The sequence below is a fragment of the Numenius arquata genome, unplaced genomic scaffold (assembly GCF_964106895.1).
Source record: "Numenius arquata unplaced genomic scaffold, bNumArq3.hap1.1 HAP1_SCAFFOLD_560, whole genome shotgun sequence".
NCBI classification, from domain to species: Eukaryota; Metazoa; Chordata; class Aves; order Charadriiformes; family Scolopacidae; genus Numenius; species Numenius arquata.
Genome location: NW_027415566.1, coordinates 82292 through 98047, shown reverse-complemented (window position 1 = coordinate 98047; position 15756 = coordinate 82292). Strand labels below are relative to the sequence as shown.

The 15756-nt window shown below is 58.2% G+C and overlaps 1 protein-coding gene across 1 annotated transcript; it reads left to right on the top strand.

Annotated features, from left to right (window-relative positions):
• Positions 1-1360: 1360 nt before the first annotated feature.
• SLC44A2 (solute carrier family 44 member 2 (CTL2 blood group)) lies at positions 1361-11900 on the top strand (the record flags this gene model as incomplete). Its single annotated transcript, XM_074167780.1, has 21 exons — positions 1361-1409; positions 1515-1588; positions 1882-1966; positions 2888-2972; positions 3083-3205; positions 3337-3397; positions 3613-3736; positions 4981-5064; positions 5361-5473; positions 6349-6480; positions 6778-6877; positions 7015-7107; positions 7429-7513; positions 7764-8026; positions 8108-8202; positions 9232-9335; positions 9719-9792; positions 10000-10070; positions 10254-10342; positions 10748-10832; positions 11397-11900. Coding segments are annotated over 21 exons (2111 nt in total), but the record flags the coding sequence as incomplete, so codon positions are not given.
• Positions 11901-15756: the final 3856 nt, after the last annotated feature.

The window sequence follows — 15756 nt, the reverse complement described above, 5'->3', positions numbered from 1 at the left end:
CCCCGCAGCAGTGCCCCCCCCAGTGATGGTGTTTTGGGGTGCAGGGTGTGGGAAAGGGCTGGGCTGGGAGGGGGGTACTGGGGGGGGGGTGTGTGTTGTGGGGGGGGCGTACTGGGGGGGTGTGGGTGCTCCGTGGACTTTGGGGGTCATCCAGGGCTGGCAGCGGGGCACCCCGTGGGGAGGAAGCTCCTGGAGCACCCACCCCCCCACAACCCCCCCCCAAAAATAGCCTGAAATAAATGTGTCCCCAGCGCAGGGCTGCTCTGAGCTCCCCCCCCCCCACACGCCCCAAAAGGCACCCCCAAAAATAGCACCCCAAAAAGTGCACCCCCAAAAGAGCCCTGTCCCTGCCATGAGGCTGCTCAGCCCCCCCCCAAAAAGCCCCCCCAAAAGAGCCCTGTCCCTTCCGTGGGGCTGCTCAGAGCCCCCCCAAAAGAGCCCTGTCCCTGCGGTGGGGTTTCTTGGAGCCCCCCAAAAGCCCCCCCAAAATAGACACGTCTCTGCTGTGGGGCTGCTTGGAGCCCCCCCCTAAAGCCCCCCCCAAAACAGCCCTGTCCCTGCTGTGGGGTTTCTTTGAGCCCCCCAAAAGCCCCCCAAAAGTCCCCCCAAAAGAGCCCTGTCCCTGCCATGGGGCTGCCTTGAGCCCCCCCCCAAATGCACCCCCAAAATGCACCCCCAAAAGAGCCGTGTCCCTGCCATAGGGCTGCTATGAGCCCCCCCAAAAGGCACCCCCAAAAGAGCCCTGTTCCTGCTATGGGGCTGCTCGCCCCCCCCCGCCAAAATGCACCCCAAAAGAGCCATGTCCCTGCCGTGGGGCTGCTCGGAGCCCCCCCCGAAAGCCCCCCCCCAAAAGAGCCCTGTCCCTGCCGTGGGGTTTCTTGGAGCCCCCCAAAAGCCCCCCCAATTCCGCCGTGGCCGCGTTCCCGTCGCTGGCCCCACTCCCACCCTAAAAATAGGGGAGCCGGGGGGGGGGGGGGGGGGTGCGGTGCAGTGCCAGGGGTGGGGGGGATCCAGGGGGGGTCCCCACGCTGCTCCGACCACACCGGGCCCCCGAAACCCCTTGGGGACCCCCCCAAATCCCAGCATCGCTCTGCCCCCTCCCTCCCCCCCCCTCCTGCTTCCGAGGGATTTAGGGGTGCTCAGGTTTGGGTGAAAACACCCTGGAATAGGGTTTTTCAAAGGGGGAGAATTGTTTCCCGGCGGGACTAGGGGGGGGCTTCTCTTTGCTGGGGGGGGGGTGAGGGGGGGTGCAGGGCCGGGGGGGGGGGGGGGAAGAGGATGAGGAGCCCCTTCCTCCCAACCCCAGCCGCCCCCCAACTTTTTTTCCATCCCCTTCTTTATTTTTTTAACCTCTCCCCAGGGACGCCCCAAAAATATGACCCCACTTTCAAAGGTCCCATCTACGACAGGTAAGAGAAGCCTCCCGGGGGGGTTGGGGGGGAGGGGGGGGGGGGGCCATGGGCCCCCCCATGTCCCGTCCCTCCCCCCCAAAAAACGTCTCTTCCCGCTCTCAGGGGCTGCACCGACATCATCTGCTGCGTCCTCCTGGTCATCGCCATCCTGGGCTACGTGGTGGTGGGGGTCGTGGGTACGTACCCCCCCCACCCCCCCCAGGGAGGATGGTGGGGGTGGGGGGGGGCGGGGGAGGGGGGGCCCATGCTGGTTTTTTGCCGCGTCAGCAAGTTTTCGTGCAAAAGACACAGCTTGCCCGGCTGCCCCCCAACTTCAAAACGCAGGGGGTGTCCTGTCCCCATCACCCCCATTGGGGACAGGAGGGTCCCCATGGTGATGGGAGGGGGGGGGGGGAATAAATGGGAGGGGGGGGGTGTAACTACAACCGGTGTTGTTCTGCCCACCCCCCCCGGACCCCACTCTACGCAGCCTGGACCCACGGAGACCCCCGGAAGGTGATCTACCCCACGGACAGTCGAGGGCAGTTCTGCGGGCAGCAGGGGACCCCCAACGAGTAGGTTTTGGGGGGAATCGGGGGGGTTTTGGGGATCCCCCACGCTGCGTGGTCCCCCTTCTCCTGGACGCAGGGATGCACTTGTAGCTCCCGGTTTTGGGGGGAATCCGGGGGATTTTGGGGATCCCCCTTCTGGATGCAGGGATGCACTTGTAGCTCCTGGTTTTGGGGGGAATCCGGGGGGTTTTGGGGATCCCCCTTCTCCTGGATGCAGGGATGCACTTGTAGCTCCTTGTTTTGGGGGGAATCTGGGGGGTTTTGGGGATCCCCCACACTGCGTGGTCCCCCTTCTCCTGGACGCAGGGATGCACTTGTAGCTCCTGGTTTTGGGGGGAATCTGGGGGGTTTTGGGGATCCCCCTTCTCCTGGATGCAGGGATGCGCTTGTAGCTCCTGGTTTTGGGGGGAATCCGGGGGGTTTTGGGGATCCCCCTTCTCCTGGGTGCAGGGAGGTGCTTGTAGCTCCTTGTTTTGGGGGGAATCTGGGGGGTTTTGGGGATCCCCCTTCTCCTGGACGCAGGGATGCGCTTGTAGCTCCTGGTTTTGGGGGGAATCCGGGGGGTTTTGGGGATCCCCCTTCTCCTGGGTGCAGGGAGGTGCTTGTAGCTCCTTGTTTTGGGGGGAATCTGGGGGGTTTTGGGGATCCCCCTTCTCCTGGACGCAGGGATGCGCTTGTAGCTCCTGGTTTTGGGGGGAATCCGGGGGGTTTTGGGGATCCCCCTTCTCCTGGACGCAGGGAGGTGCTTGTAGCTCCTGGTTTTGGGGGGAATCCGGGGGGTTTTGGGGATCCCCTTGCCGCTGTCCCCCTTCCCCGTGGCGCAGGGATGCGGGTACTTCCCGTTGTCTCTCCCCGGGCAGGCGGTTGCCCAAACTTGGGGTTTTTTGGGATTTGTTTTTTTTTTTTTTTCCCCCCAATTTGCAGGAAGAAACCTTTCCTTTTCTACTTCGACATCGTGAAGTGCGCCAGCCCCCTGGTGCTGCTGGAGTTTCAATGTCCCACCACGCAGGTACCGGCCCCCCGCCACGATGCTCTGCTGCTCCTCAGGATGGGGGGGGTGTGTGTCCTGGGATCTTCACTTTTCCTTTTTCCTCCCCCCCCCCAAAAAAAAAAAAAAAGATCTGCGTGAGCCAATGTCCGGATCGGTACCTGACCTACTTGGGCGCCTACGGCTCCCGCTCCACCGCCGAGCTGGAATATTACCGGCAATTCTGCCTCCCCGAGTTCAAAAACCTGCAGAAGGTGGGTGGGAGGTGGGAATACTCCATCAGTATTCCCGGTGATGCTGGTGTTCCTTCCCCTCCCCCCTACACCGGAGGGTTAAAATCCATCTCTGTGTCGTCTCCCCCCCATGACCCAAACTCTGCTTCCAGCCTCCCATCGAGGTGTTGAAGGACAAGGAGTGCCCGGCCATGCTCATCCCCAGCACCCCACGTACGTCCGCAGGGCTAACGATGAGCTGATTAACGAGGCTGATTAACGAGGCTGATTAACGAGGCCGCTGGTTTCCGTTGGGATGGTTTTTCTTGGGGGGGGGTGGGAGGCTCCTCTTTGGGGTTTCGGGGGGATCCAGCGTAGGTTGGTGACCCCCAAGGAGGGGGTTTGGGCTGAGTTTTCCGTGTCGTGTCCCCCCCTCTCTTCTCGCCCAGTGGCGCGGCGCTGCTTCCCGGCCATCCAGTCCAAGAAGGGCGTCATCATGGTGGGCAACCAGACCACCTACGATGATGGCCACGGGCACCAGAGGAACGTCACCGAGCTGCTGGAAGGGGCCAAGTGAGTCCCCCGGGGTCTCCAAGCCGGGGCAGGTGTCGCGGTGGCTTGGTCTTCGTCTTTGCCAATGGTGACACCAACCCGGGGGGGGGGGAGGGGGGAGGGAGAGCCTCTTAACGAGCTTCTTCCTCATTAGGGCGAGGAGAGGGTGGTTTTTATCTGCCCCCGCCTTCGTTTCCCCATTTATAGCATGAAAAAGCCTTGAAAGCCCCGGGGGGGTGGGGGGTGTCTTGTGTTTGCAAGAAATTCTGCCCCGAAACCTCATCTTCTGGGGGAAGAAGGGGAAGCAGGTTGGGGGTGACCTGCTGGAGAGCAGCTCTGAGGAGAAGGATCTGGGGGTCCTGGGGGACAACAGGATGCCCACAGGCCAGCAAATGGGCCCTGGTGGCCAAGAAGGCCAATGGCATCCTGGGGGGTGTCGAGAAGAGCGTGGAGAACCTTGAGGGAGGTCATCCTCCCGCTCTGCCCTGCCCTGGTGAGGCCCCATCTGGAGCACTGGGACCAGTTCTGGGCTCCCCAGTTCCAGAAGGACAGGGAACTGCTGGAGAGGGTCCAGCAAAGGGCTACAAAGACGATGAGGGGCCTGGAGCATCTCTCTGCTGAGGAAAGGCTGAGGGACCTGGGGCTTTTGAGTCTGGAGAAGACTGAGGGGGGATCTCATCGATGGTGGGTGTCAGGAGGATGGGGCCAGTCTTTTTCCAGTGGTGCCCAGTGACAGGACAAGAGGGAACGGGCACAAACTGGGACATGGGAAGTTCCATCTCAACACGAGGAGGAACTTCTTTCCTGTGAGGGTGTCAGAGCCCTGGCAGAGGCTGCCCAGAGAGGTGGTGGAGTCTCCATCTCTGGAGACATCCCAACCCCCCCTGGATGGGACCCTGTGGGACCTGCTCTGGGTGCCCCTGCTCTGCCCGGGGGTTGGAGGAGATGATCTCCAGAGGTCCCTTCCAACTCCACAGCCTTCTGTGATTGATTTTGGCACCAGAGGGGCTTCTCCTCCATCCCGGTCTCTCACTGATGGCCGAGGAAGGGCCAGTGGTTCCGCTCCTCGCTGGCGAGTCCGTGTTTGCTTTGGGCGCCCACCTCCTTCGATGCCTCCTGGGGGGTGACCGTTTGGGAGGGGGGGGGAGGGGGAGGAGGAGGAGGGGAGGTTTGAGTCCAGGCTGCGGGGACTGATGCTTCTCCGCTGCTTCTTCCCAGTTCCTCCCCGGTTTCTGCTTCATTTGTGCTTTATTTTTCTATTCCAGAAAAGCCAACGTGGTGCTGGAAGCCCGGCAGCTGGCCATGAAGATCTTCGAAGATTACACGGTCTCCTGGTACTGGATAATAATGTGAGCATGGGCCCGGCCGTCCCTTCCCACGGGGCAAAACTCACAAAAACCCACCATTTAAGTCTTTTTTTTTTTCCTTTCTTTTCCTCCCTGGCCTTTGTATCGTTTCCACTCAAAACCAAACGGCGGGTGTTTTGGAGCAATCTCACTCCGATCTCCTCCACCATCAGTAATTCCCGTTTTTAAGGCCGCCCCGTCGTTGGAGCTGGAGGAAGGGGAGGGGGACGAGCTGTGCCATGGGGAGGGGGTGGCATCGCCCGGGGGTTTTTTGACGCGTGGCTGCCTTCCTCCCGCAGAGGGCTGGTCATCGCCATGGTGGCCAGCTTGATCTTCATCGTCCTGCTCCGCTTCCTGGCTGGCGTCATGGTCTGGGTGATGATCGTGATGGTGATCCTGGTGCTGGGCTACGGTGAGTGAGGGGTCGGGACCTTCTCCATGGGCTTCTTTCCCCGTCTTCTTTTCCCTATCCCAGTCCAAATCCAGGCTGGGGTGGGGAGGGGGAGAAAGGCTGGGGAGCAGCCCTGAGGAGAAGGACTTGAGGGTGTTGGGGAGTGAGAAGCTCCACATGAAACCAGAAAGCCCCCGGCAACCTGGGCTGCATCCCCAGGGCGAGAAGGGGGGGCTTCTGCCCCTCTGCCCCGCTCTGGGTAGATGTCCCCTGTCTCTGGGGCCATCAGAAGGACACGGAGGTGTCGGAGCGGGGCCGGAGGAGGCCCCGGAGATGCTGGGAGGGCTGGAGCCCCTCTGCTGTGAGGACAGGCTGAGAGAGTTGGGGGGGTTCAGCCTGGAGAAGAGAAGGCTCCGGGGAGACCTTGGAGCCCCTTCCAGTCCCTCAAGGGGCTCCAGGAAAGCTGGGGAGGGAGCAGGGATGAGGGAGGGGAGCCGTGGGACGAGGGGGAAGGGTTTTAAGGTAAAAAGGGGAGATTTAGGGAGAAATTGTTCCCTGTGAGGGTGGTGAGAGCCTGGCCCAGGTTGCCCAGAGAAGCTGTGGCTGCCCCATCCCTGGAGGGGTTCAAGGCCAAGGTTGGACGGGGCTTGGAGCGACCTGGTCTGGTGGGAGGTGCCTGGGGATGGAACTGGATGGTCTCAAAGGTCCCTTCCCACCCAAACCATCCTGTGATTCCATGATCTTAAGTGGGATTTGCACCAAGAAAGTTCATTCGCAGTGTCCCTCCAGTGTCTTCTACCCCAACATCCACACGGGTGGGGTTCAGCAGGGGTTGCCCACATCTCGGTCTCTGCTCTTCCGCCCAAATGCGACACTTCTTCTGCTTCCCACCACAGGAATCTTCCACTGTTACATGGAATATGCAAAGCTAAAAGGGGAAGCGGGTTCTGACGTCTCCCTGGTGGACCTGGGATTTCAGACCGACCTACGTGTCTACCTCCACCTGCGGCAGACGTGGCTGGCATTCAGTGAGTCTCCCTCCTCCTCGGGATGTGGGATGTCCCCCCCTTTGAGGGGACAGGGCTTGGGAAGGGACCACACAAGGAGTTTTGGGGTCTTCTCGGTCCCTTGGTGGCCCTTTGCAAAGGGTTGAGCTGAGGAGGGCAGCTTTGCTTGATGCCACCTCTGCCACGGGGCTGGATGCCCCTTGAGGAGCGTTCGGTGTCATTACGGACCTGCTTGGGGAGGCCAAGGCCACCCAAAGGTGGCCATCAGGGGGCCACCGGTGCCCTCGGGCTACCCGGGGCTCCCCTTCTCCTTCCCAGTGATCATCCTGTGCATCGTGGAGGCGGTGATCATACTGTTGCTCATCTTCCTCCGCAAGAGGATCCTCATCGCCATCGCGCTCATCAGGGAGGCCAGCAGGTCTGGGGCCGTCCCCCCCCAACCCTGTCCCCAGGCAGAGGTGGCCATTGTCACCGGTCACGGCGGGACGAACTCGGGGAGAGCCAAGGTCCCCCCGTTGCCCTGAGGGTTTTAACCGGGTTCTATCTTCTCGGCAGGGCCATCGGTCACGTCATGATGTCGCTGCTGTTCCCCTTGTGCACCTTCTTCCTGCTGTGTCTCTGCATCGCCTACTGGGCCAGCACCGCCGTGTATCCTTTCCCCTTCCTCTTCCTCCCCTTCCTCTTCCTCCCCTTCCTCTTCCTCCTCTTCTTCCTCTTCCTCTCTCCTGCCACTCTGCTCCCCGGGGGGGGAGGAAGCTCTTCCAAGTTCTTCCAGGGCGCTGAACACCTTACGGGATTAGTGACACATCCGTTTGAAAAACCACCAGTTTCAGCCTCTTAAATTTAACTTAAAACAAAACCCAACTTTGAAAAGGCGTCGTGGGAGGCTGCTGTGGGCAGAAAGGAGTGAGAGAGGCCAAGGATTCGGGGCTGGGGTTTGGAAAAATCTCCTTAACGGCTGCTCTGCAGTTTCCTCTCCACCTCCAACGAGGCCGTCTATAAGGTGTTTAACGAGACCGCCTGCCAGTTTTCCGGGCAGCCCTGCAGACCGGAGGTGAGGACGTAGGGAAACCAGCCCCAACGCCACGCGTTCAACCTCTCAGAGATAAGATTGGGCTCTCCCAAGTGAAATTCCACCCTTCTGAGCTCGTTTACGTCACCTCGTTATTTTCCTCCGAGCCGTTGCACGCGCAAAGGTGGCTTTTCCCTCTGAGCAAGCGCTGCCGGGCGAAAAAAATTAAGCAGGAATGATGTCCTTTGGAAGTTGTGGTTGCTTTGGGTTGAGCCTCTGCTGTCCTCTCCAGACCTTCAACACCAGCAACGTCACCAAGCAGTGCCCCGACGCCCAGTGCCTCTTCGCTTTCTACGGGGGCGAGACGGCCTACCACAAGTACCTCATCGTCCTCCAGTTCTTCAACGTCTTCATGTTCTTCTGGCTCGTCAACTTCGTGATCGCCCTGGGCCAGGTGACGCTGGCAGGGGCCTTCGCCTCCTACTACTGGGCCTTCAAGAAGCCCGACGACATGCCCGCCTTCCCCCTCTTCTCCGCCTTCGGCCGCGCACTCCGGTAGGTCCCTCTCAAGGAGGACTCGGGAGCTTCTTGAGGTTGTCCCCCCCTTTCTAACCGGAGCCATCTTACCTTTCCCAGGTACCACACCGGCTCGCTCGCCTTCGGCTCCCTGATCCTCGCCATCGTCCAAGTCATCAGGGTCATTCTGGAGTATCTGGACCACAGGTTAAAAGGTACTGAAGCCGAAATGGCAAACGAGCGGATGAACGAGGTTGCCTTCTTCTGTGTTCAGCTGTACGACTCTTAGAGATAGGGTTAGAGATACGGCCCATCCCTGGAGGGGTTCAAGACCAGGCTGGACGGGGCTTGGAGTAAACTGGGTCTGGTGGGAGGTGTCCCTTCCCAGGGCAGGGGGCGGAACTGACCCCCAAGTTCTGCTTTAAGGTCCTTCCCACCCAAACCCTTTCATGATTCCATGAGCAGGGCCATCTCCACCCAGCCCAGGTCGCTCAAAGCCCCGTCCAACTCAACCTTGAAGATTCCCAGGGACGGGGCATCAAAGAGGGGAGATTGAGATGAGATTTGGGGAAGAAATTCTTCCCTCTGAGGGTGGTGAGACCCTGGCCCAGGTTGCCCAGAGGAGCTGTGGCTGCCCCATCCCTGGTGGGGGGTTCAAGGCCAGGTTGGATGGGGCTTGGAGCAACCTGGGTCTGGTGGGAGGTGTCCCTGCCCAGGGCAGGGGGGCTGGAACGAGATGATCTTTAAGGTCCCTTCCAACTCGAACCATTCTGTGATTCCATGGTTTAGTGATGGTTTTCGTCAGTGGGAGGTTGATGGTTGGACTGGACGATCTGAAAGGTCCCTTCCAACCCAGACAAATAACTCCATGGTCACGCTGCCCAGAGGGGTGGTGGAGTCTCCATCTCCAGAGACATTCAAAACCCACCTGGACAAGTTCCTGTGGGACCTGCTCCAGGTGGACCTGCTTTGGCAGGGGGGGTTGAACTAGATGATCTCTAGAGGTCCCTTCCAACCCCGTATCATTCTGTGATTCTCTTGATCTTGAAGCACAGCAGAAGCGTGGGAAGAGCTCGCGAGGCTCGTCCCGCCGCCTGCAGCCGGATCGGCCTCCCCGGGGAGGCTGAGAACCAGGCGTGGGGGGAGGCTGTGGGTGCCGTCTCACGAAGGACCTTGAAGTTGGTTCTGCCCAAAAAGGTGTCTGCGGCTCCGGCCGTTCACCCTCTGCCGTGGCCTTCCTCCAGCTGCAGATAATAGGTTTGCCAAGTTCCTCCTGAGCTGCCTGAAGTGCTGCTTCTGGTGCCTGGAAAAATTCATCAAATTCCTCAACAGAAACGCCTACATCATGGTGAGAGTCTCCCGGTGGTGACCGCAGTGGTGGGGGATGGAGGGGAATGGGGTCTCCGCGCTCTTGGAGATTTCTTCGGGTGGCTGTTGAGAACCATGTCTCCCGGCATCATGGGAAAACAGGAGCTTTTCAGCCTTTCCCGGCCATTTCACTGGAAAACCTTGTCCTTGGCCACGTGGCTTTGACTTTGGGGGAGACCTTCCCAGAGACAAACAGGGTGGGGGGGATCCAGCTCTCTGACCTGTCACTGGATGAAGAAGCACTTCCAGGGTGGGATTTACCCCGGTTTTACTCAGAGACGGGATGAATTGCACCCTCTTCTTCGCGGTGAACTCAGCGTGGCTCCGTTTCTCCCTTCTCTGCCCATTTCCTCCCCCCCCTAGATCGCCGTCTACGGCACCAACTTCTGCACCTCTGCCAGGAACGCCTTCTCCCTGCTGATGAGGAACATCATCAGGTGAGGTCCTGGTGGGGGGCCGGGGCTCTGCTCTTGGTTATTTTCACCTGCCTTTGGCTGCCAAAGACCAGCCCTGATCCACCTGCCTTGTTTTGAGGCTTTTGCAGTGTTTTCTGCCCCGTTTCTCCATGCGGGGGCCGCCCCCCCTCCAGGCTTCCTTCTGACTCAGGGGTGGGGAGCGGATGCTCATCCCTCTCTTCTTTCCAGGGTGGCCGTTCTAGATAAAGTCACGGATTTCCTCTTCTTCCTGGGGAAACTCCTCATCGTGGGAAGCGTCGGTGAGCGCCGGGGACCGGCGGTTTCCCCTCGGGGCATACGGTCACGGTTACACCTCCCCGAAACCTGCCCTCTCTTCAGTCCTCCCACGAAACCCTTCCTTTCGGCCCCGTTTTACGCCTTTCCCCGTTCCCCCTTCGCTGCCTTTTCGTTCCACAGCGATCTCCGCCCTTCGCTTTCTCCAGGTATCCTGGCCTTCTTTTTCTTCACCCAGCGGATCAAGCTGGTGCAGGACACGGCGCCCTCCCTGAATTACTACTGGGTCCCTATCCTGGTGAGCCGCTTTCTCGTCTTTTTCAGTGAATCTGGAAGCGATAGAAAGAGATCCTCCACGCCAAGGCCTGAAAAAAAGAACGTGGTGGTCCTGCTTCTTGAAGGACCTTCTTTGTTGGAGGCGTTTTCTCCCTCCCCGGTGAAATAAGCCCTTTGTTTTCGGCGGCCGCGACGAGGCGTCTCGCCCTTCCCGCGTTGGCCTCCGTCCACCGCTCGTCCCTGAGGTCTTTTGTCCCCAGTCGGGCTGCTCCCAACAGTCCTGCCCTGTTCCTTTCTCCTCATTCCCCCCCCACCGCCGGGGGAATTCGGGATTCAGCAAATTTCCTCCTCCCAGCCGCGGGGTTTTGCGGGGCTTTGGCGCTCTTCAGGCTCGTGGGGCGACGGTGTGATTTTTCCCTCTTTCCAGACGGTGATCGTGGGCTCCTACCTCATCGCCCACGGGTTCTTCAGCGTCTACGGCATGTGCGTGGACACCCTCTTCCTCTGCTTCTGTAAGTGTCCGCCTCGGAGGGCGCGTCTCCCTCTGGGCAGGAGTTGGTGGTAGCAAAACCTGCCCCCTCCCCGCTCAGGGCCGAACCCCGGATTTTGGGGGGGTTTGCTCCAAATTCCCAGGGCTTCCCTGCGTGGTTTTTCTCCCCGGTTTTTTGGGGTTTTTTGTTTTTTTGTTTTTTTTTTCTCCTTTCCCCGACTCCCACCCGCCTTCTCACCAGCCTCTGCTTCCCTCCCAGCACCCGCAGCCCGTCCTCGGGGCTCCTGCGGTCTCTCCTGCTCTTTCTGTTTTGGTGCTTTGGTCTTGGTGGAACCTAACTGTGACTAACTTCAATTTTCCTTTTTTTTTTTTTTTTTTTTTCTCCTTTTTTCTCCCTTCCCCCCCCCCTTCTCCCCTTCTCTCCACATGTTCTCCATCCTCCGTCTCCGCCCTGTCTCTCCCCGGCTTTTCCGCTCTTTTTCCCTCCTACCCCTCTCCCCCGTCACGGCCGCTTCTTCCTGGGGTTTGCGGAAAAAACCAAAAAAAACCAAAAAAAAAACCCAAAACAAAACCCAAACCAAAAAAGGTGAAGATCTGGAGAGGAACGATGGATCTCCCGAGAGGCCTTACTACATGTCCCCCGAGCTGAGCGAGATCCTGCTGAAGGGGAACCTAGAGCCTTCCAAAAGCACCGATAGCCAAGGCTAGGGCTGGCCCCGGGAGGAAGGCTGCGTGCCCAGGGCCAGGGGGGGGACCGCAGGACGTTGGTGTCCCCCCCCCCCTTCCCCGCAAACCCAAGCAGTGTTCTCCTCATGCGGCCACGCTGCAGATACTTTCCCCCTTGGATGTTCCTTCGAAGCCTTGGAGGGTGGAGGGGGCGCCGCCGAGAGCGCTCGGCGTCCGACGGCTGTTCTCAAACCCACCGTTCCTGCCCCAAAATTGAACGTTCTTGTCTGGAGAGAACCAACCGAGAGCATCACCGGGCGTCAATCCGGGGGTCCCCCGTGTCCCCGTCGCGCCGGGAGCCGGCTGGGTGCCGACGTACAGTCGTGTTTTGCCTCGGAGCCGAGGTTTTTATGCCTATCCGTGCAAAAAAAAAAAACAAAAAAAAAAAAAGCCGGGAGAGCGGGAGAGGTGCAGGGGGGGTCTGGAGGTCGGTGGGTTCCGCAGCCCCCAAAAAACTGCTTCTCTCCGCTTTTTCCTTCTGCCTTCCGCCCCCCAGCAAAGAGCGTCCGGCCTTTTTCCTCGCCCACTCCTTCTATGCAAAACTTCGGGCTTCCGAAAAGATTTCTTGGGGAGATCCGCAGGTCTTTTGGGCTTTTAAGTCTGTGGCATCAGCAGCGCCTGCCTTCCTCGCGGGAGCTCGCCTCTCCCCCTGCCTTTTTGCAGCCCAAAACCCCCCCTTTTCCTCGCGCCGTCGGCACAGGGAAGCGGAAAAGAGCCATCGCCAGTCGCTCGCTGTTAAAATTCGGGAGGGTTTTCAGCGTCCTTCGTTGAAAATGTTGGGGTTTTTGGTTGTTGGTTTGTTTGTTTTCTGGTCGCGCAGAGGTTTTAATCGCTGCAGGGAGGCGGTGGCTGGTCCCGGGAGCTGCTTTTGGTTTTTTTTTTTTCCTCCTCCCCCCCCTCAACGGGGTTGAGTTGATGGTTTGGCTTCTGCCTGGTCCGGGCTGTAACAAATAATTTCAATGAATTTCACCCAATTTCCCCGCTAACGCAGACTGTGGGTGGAAGCGTAGAGACCCGCGGGCTGGAAGCGTTGAGGTGAGCCCCCACTCCGGCTCTGGCCCCTCGGAATCCCTGAGGGTCCGGTGGGGTCTGCTCCTGGCGCTGGCGGGTGTCACGCCGGGGACGTGCCGTGGCGTCTCTCCGTGGCTAGAGAAATCAGACACACGCTCCCCCCCCCCCCCCCCAAATAATCCTAATTTTGAGCGGGAGGCAGCTGGTGGGGGGGTTACAGCCCCTAAAGAAATGGCAGCCAGACACGGGCTGGAGCCTCGCCTGGTTTTCTCCTCTCGATAGTCCAGAAATTATCAAGATTTAAAAAAAAACCAAAAACAAAACCAAAACATTTTGGCTGCACGCGGCTAGGATAACCACGGCCAGACCCCCCCGATTTCAAACGCTGAGGCAGACAGAGAGGCCCCCTCCCCTCTTTCCAGTCCTGCCCTCCAGAGGACAAAGCCCTAGTGTTAACGCTCCTGTTTTCACCCGAAATCCCTCTCAAAACACCGCGGGGCCGCTTTCGCTCTGCTCCGATTCGTGGGTTTGTTTGGTTTTGGGGTGTGTTTTTCTTCTGGCGGCTGTGATTTTTTTTATTATTATTATTTTTTTATTTTTTTTTTTTCCCCCTACGGCTTTGCTTCCAAGCCTGCGCGAGGCCGAGGGGGGGTGTCGGAAACACACCCAATTATTCTGTAGGAAATTATAATTAGGAGCGAAACGGCTTCGCACTGGCGGCGGGAGGGATTTTTGGGCTGCACAAAGGGAGAGCTTCCTCTGGGGAGGAAGGGAACGGCGCTCCCGGCCGGCAGAGCTGGAGGAAAGGAGACCTCTTTTCCTACGGCGCTGTTAAACTTCCCCCCCCCCCCCCTTGAAAAAAAACCACACAAAACAACCCCCAACACCCAAAACTCTGCTTTCTTCTAAATATTAATATCAGCCTGTTTCCGCTCCCCGTAAAACGCGGCTGGGGGCACTGGGCTGTGACACGGGCAGGAAATCCCCCCCCCCCCCGCCGCCCGCCGTAAGCCACAAGACTTTAATTCCTCTGGGAGATAATTATCAAAGGAGCAGGATGAGGGGCTCCTCCGGCCTCTCTCTGCCGTGGGGCTCCTTGCCCTGACTCCTGTGTGTCTGTCCCCCCCCCTACCCCTGCGGGGGGCTGCGGGGGGGGGGGGCAGGTGTGTTTCTCTTTGCAGTGGAAGACCTGGAGCGTAACGACGGCTCGGCCGAAAAACCCTATTTTATGTCGCCCGACCTGAAAAAGCTGCTGAAGAAGACGAACAAAGGGCAGCCGGACGCCTAGAGCCTGCCCTCCGTCCTCCCCCCCCTCCCACCCCCCCTCGGGAGCAGAGCCGCTGCATCGTTAGTCCCCACGCGGAAATTCTCGTTAATGAACCCCGATCGATTCCTCTCCTTGAGCCCTGCGATGGGGCAAGAAGCACAAGGAGGGGAGGGGTGTCACTACACAGAGGGATGGGTTATTGTTAATTAATCAGCCTTAAATCGAGGTGGGGGGGGTCGCTACACAGAGGGATGGGTTATTGTTAATTAATCAGCCTTAAATCATCAGGGGTTGCTAAACGAAGGCGGCTCCGGCAGAACTCATGGGGGTTCGAGCAACTCCTCGGCTTGGTTTTAATTTGCCGACACCCCCCCCCCCCCCCCCCCCCCCAAAAAAAATATTTAATTGCGGTTGATGATTCCTCCCCAGATCGATGAAAGGGGCTGAAATCGCCTCGTTTCTCTGGCGACCCTTCGGAGCCGGCTCTGGGCTTGTGCTGAGCACGCGTAGGCAGTTAATTCTTTTAGCAAAACGCCAATTAGCCTTGTTATAAGGGTGTTGTTCCACGGGTGAAGGTGGAGGGAAATGAGGGGTTAACGAGCCTGGGCATCGGGATAGACAGACAGACAGGGACAGACGGACGCTCTGGGCAGTTATTGCATCTTTCTAGAAGGACTGACGGCTTCTGCTGATTCCTCCCCAAAAAAAAAAAACCAAACCCCATCCTGCCTTAGGTATTAAAAATAATCATAATTAACAGCAAAGCTTTCCCTAACTGGAAGAAAACGCTTTGCTGGGCGAGGGGTGGAGGAAGACCCCGCCTGCGGGCACGGTGACGGAGCGATGTATATAGCTTCCTTTTTTTGGGGTTTTTTTTTTAGCTTAATATTAGGTAATTTTAAGCAAACCAAATGACAAACAACAGGTTGCCTTACGGCCGGCGATGCCGCCGCGGTGGCGCCGGGACTTGTAGCTGACGGCTCTTTTTAACGGGAAGGTCCCCGACCTTTTTGGGGAGGAAAAAGAGGGAAGGTTTTGGAGAAATGGATGAAAAAGGGGGTTAAACGGCGCTAAAACTCAAATTTTAAAACCAACGCTTAGCAAAAATTAAACCACCCCCTCTGGCAGGCACCGCCGCTGAAGTGGCCTTTGAGCACCAGGAGGCTCGCCACCGCGCAGCGGGCTTTTTTTATGGTTTAATTTTCTTAACAAAAACAAAAAAAAAATCAATGCCCCGAGGCTTTGGTGGTTGAGTCAAGGGCTCCCAAGGTGCTGGGGGGGGGGGGGATACACACACCCCCCCCTCCCTGCCCTCGAACCCCTCTTTATGGCAAACCGCTCAGCCGCCTTTCGTTTGTGCCAAAGGAGTATATTTTGCTTCTTTTATAATTATTTCTCAGCACCCTTTTAGATCCCTGCAGTACTTTTGTAAGATACGCGGAATGTTTTCTATCTGAATTATTAAATTACTTTGGGGGGGTGGGGTGGTTTGGGTTTTTTTTTGGTATATTTTTTATATTTTGGTTCCGTAGCTGTTATTTTGAACCTCTCCCAGTCCTATTTTTGGGACAGATCTTGAAATGTTCTACCTGGCGGCACGCGGAGACGTTCCAAGCCCGGCATCGGGCCGCCACGGCTGGAATCAAACGCCTTCGTTCCCATAAAGCGCCTTTTTTCCTCGCGTCTCGGTGGGGCCGATCCGAGGGGGAAGAGCTGAAAAAGAAAAGGGAAAGGGTCAAGAAAGAGGGAAAAGGAAAAAGGAAAAGGAAGAGGGAAAAAGGTAAAAGTAAAGCTATAAAAAGATGAAGGTGAAGGCAAGGCCAAAAAGGTAAAGCTAAAAAGGGGAGAATCCTCTTGTCCTGGGGTAAATTGGAATAATTAAGGGAATAATTAAGGGAATAATTAAGGGAATACATTCAGTTTACAGCTCTACTTGCAGCTA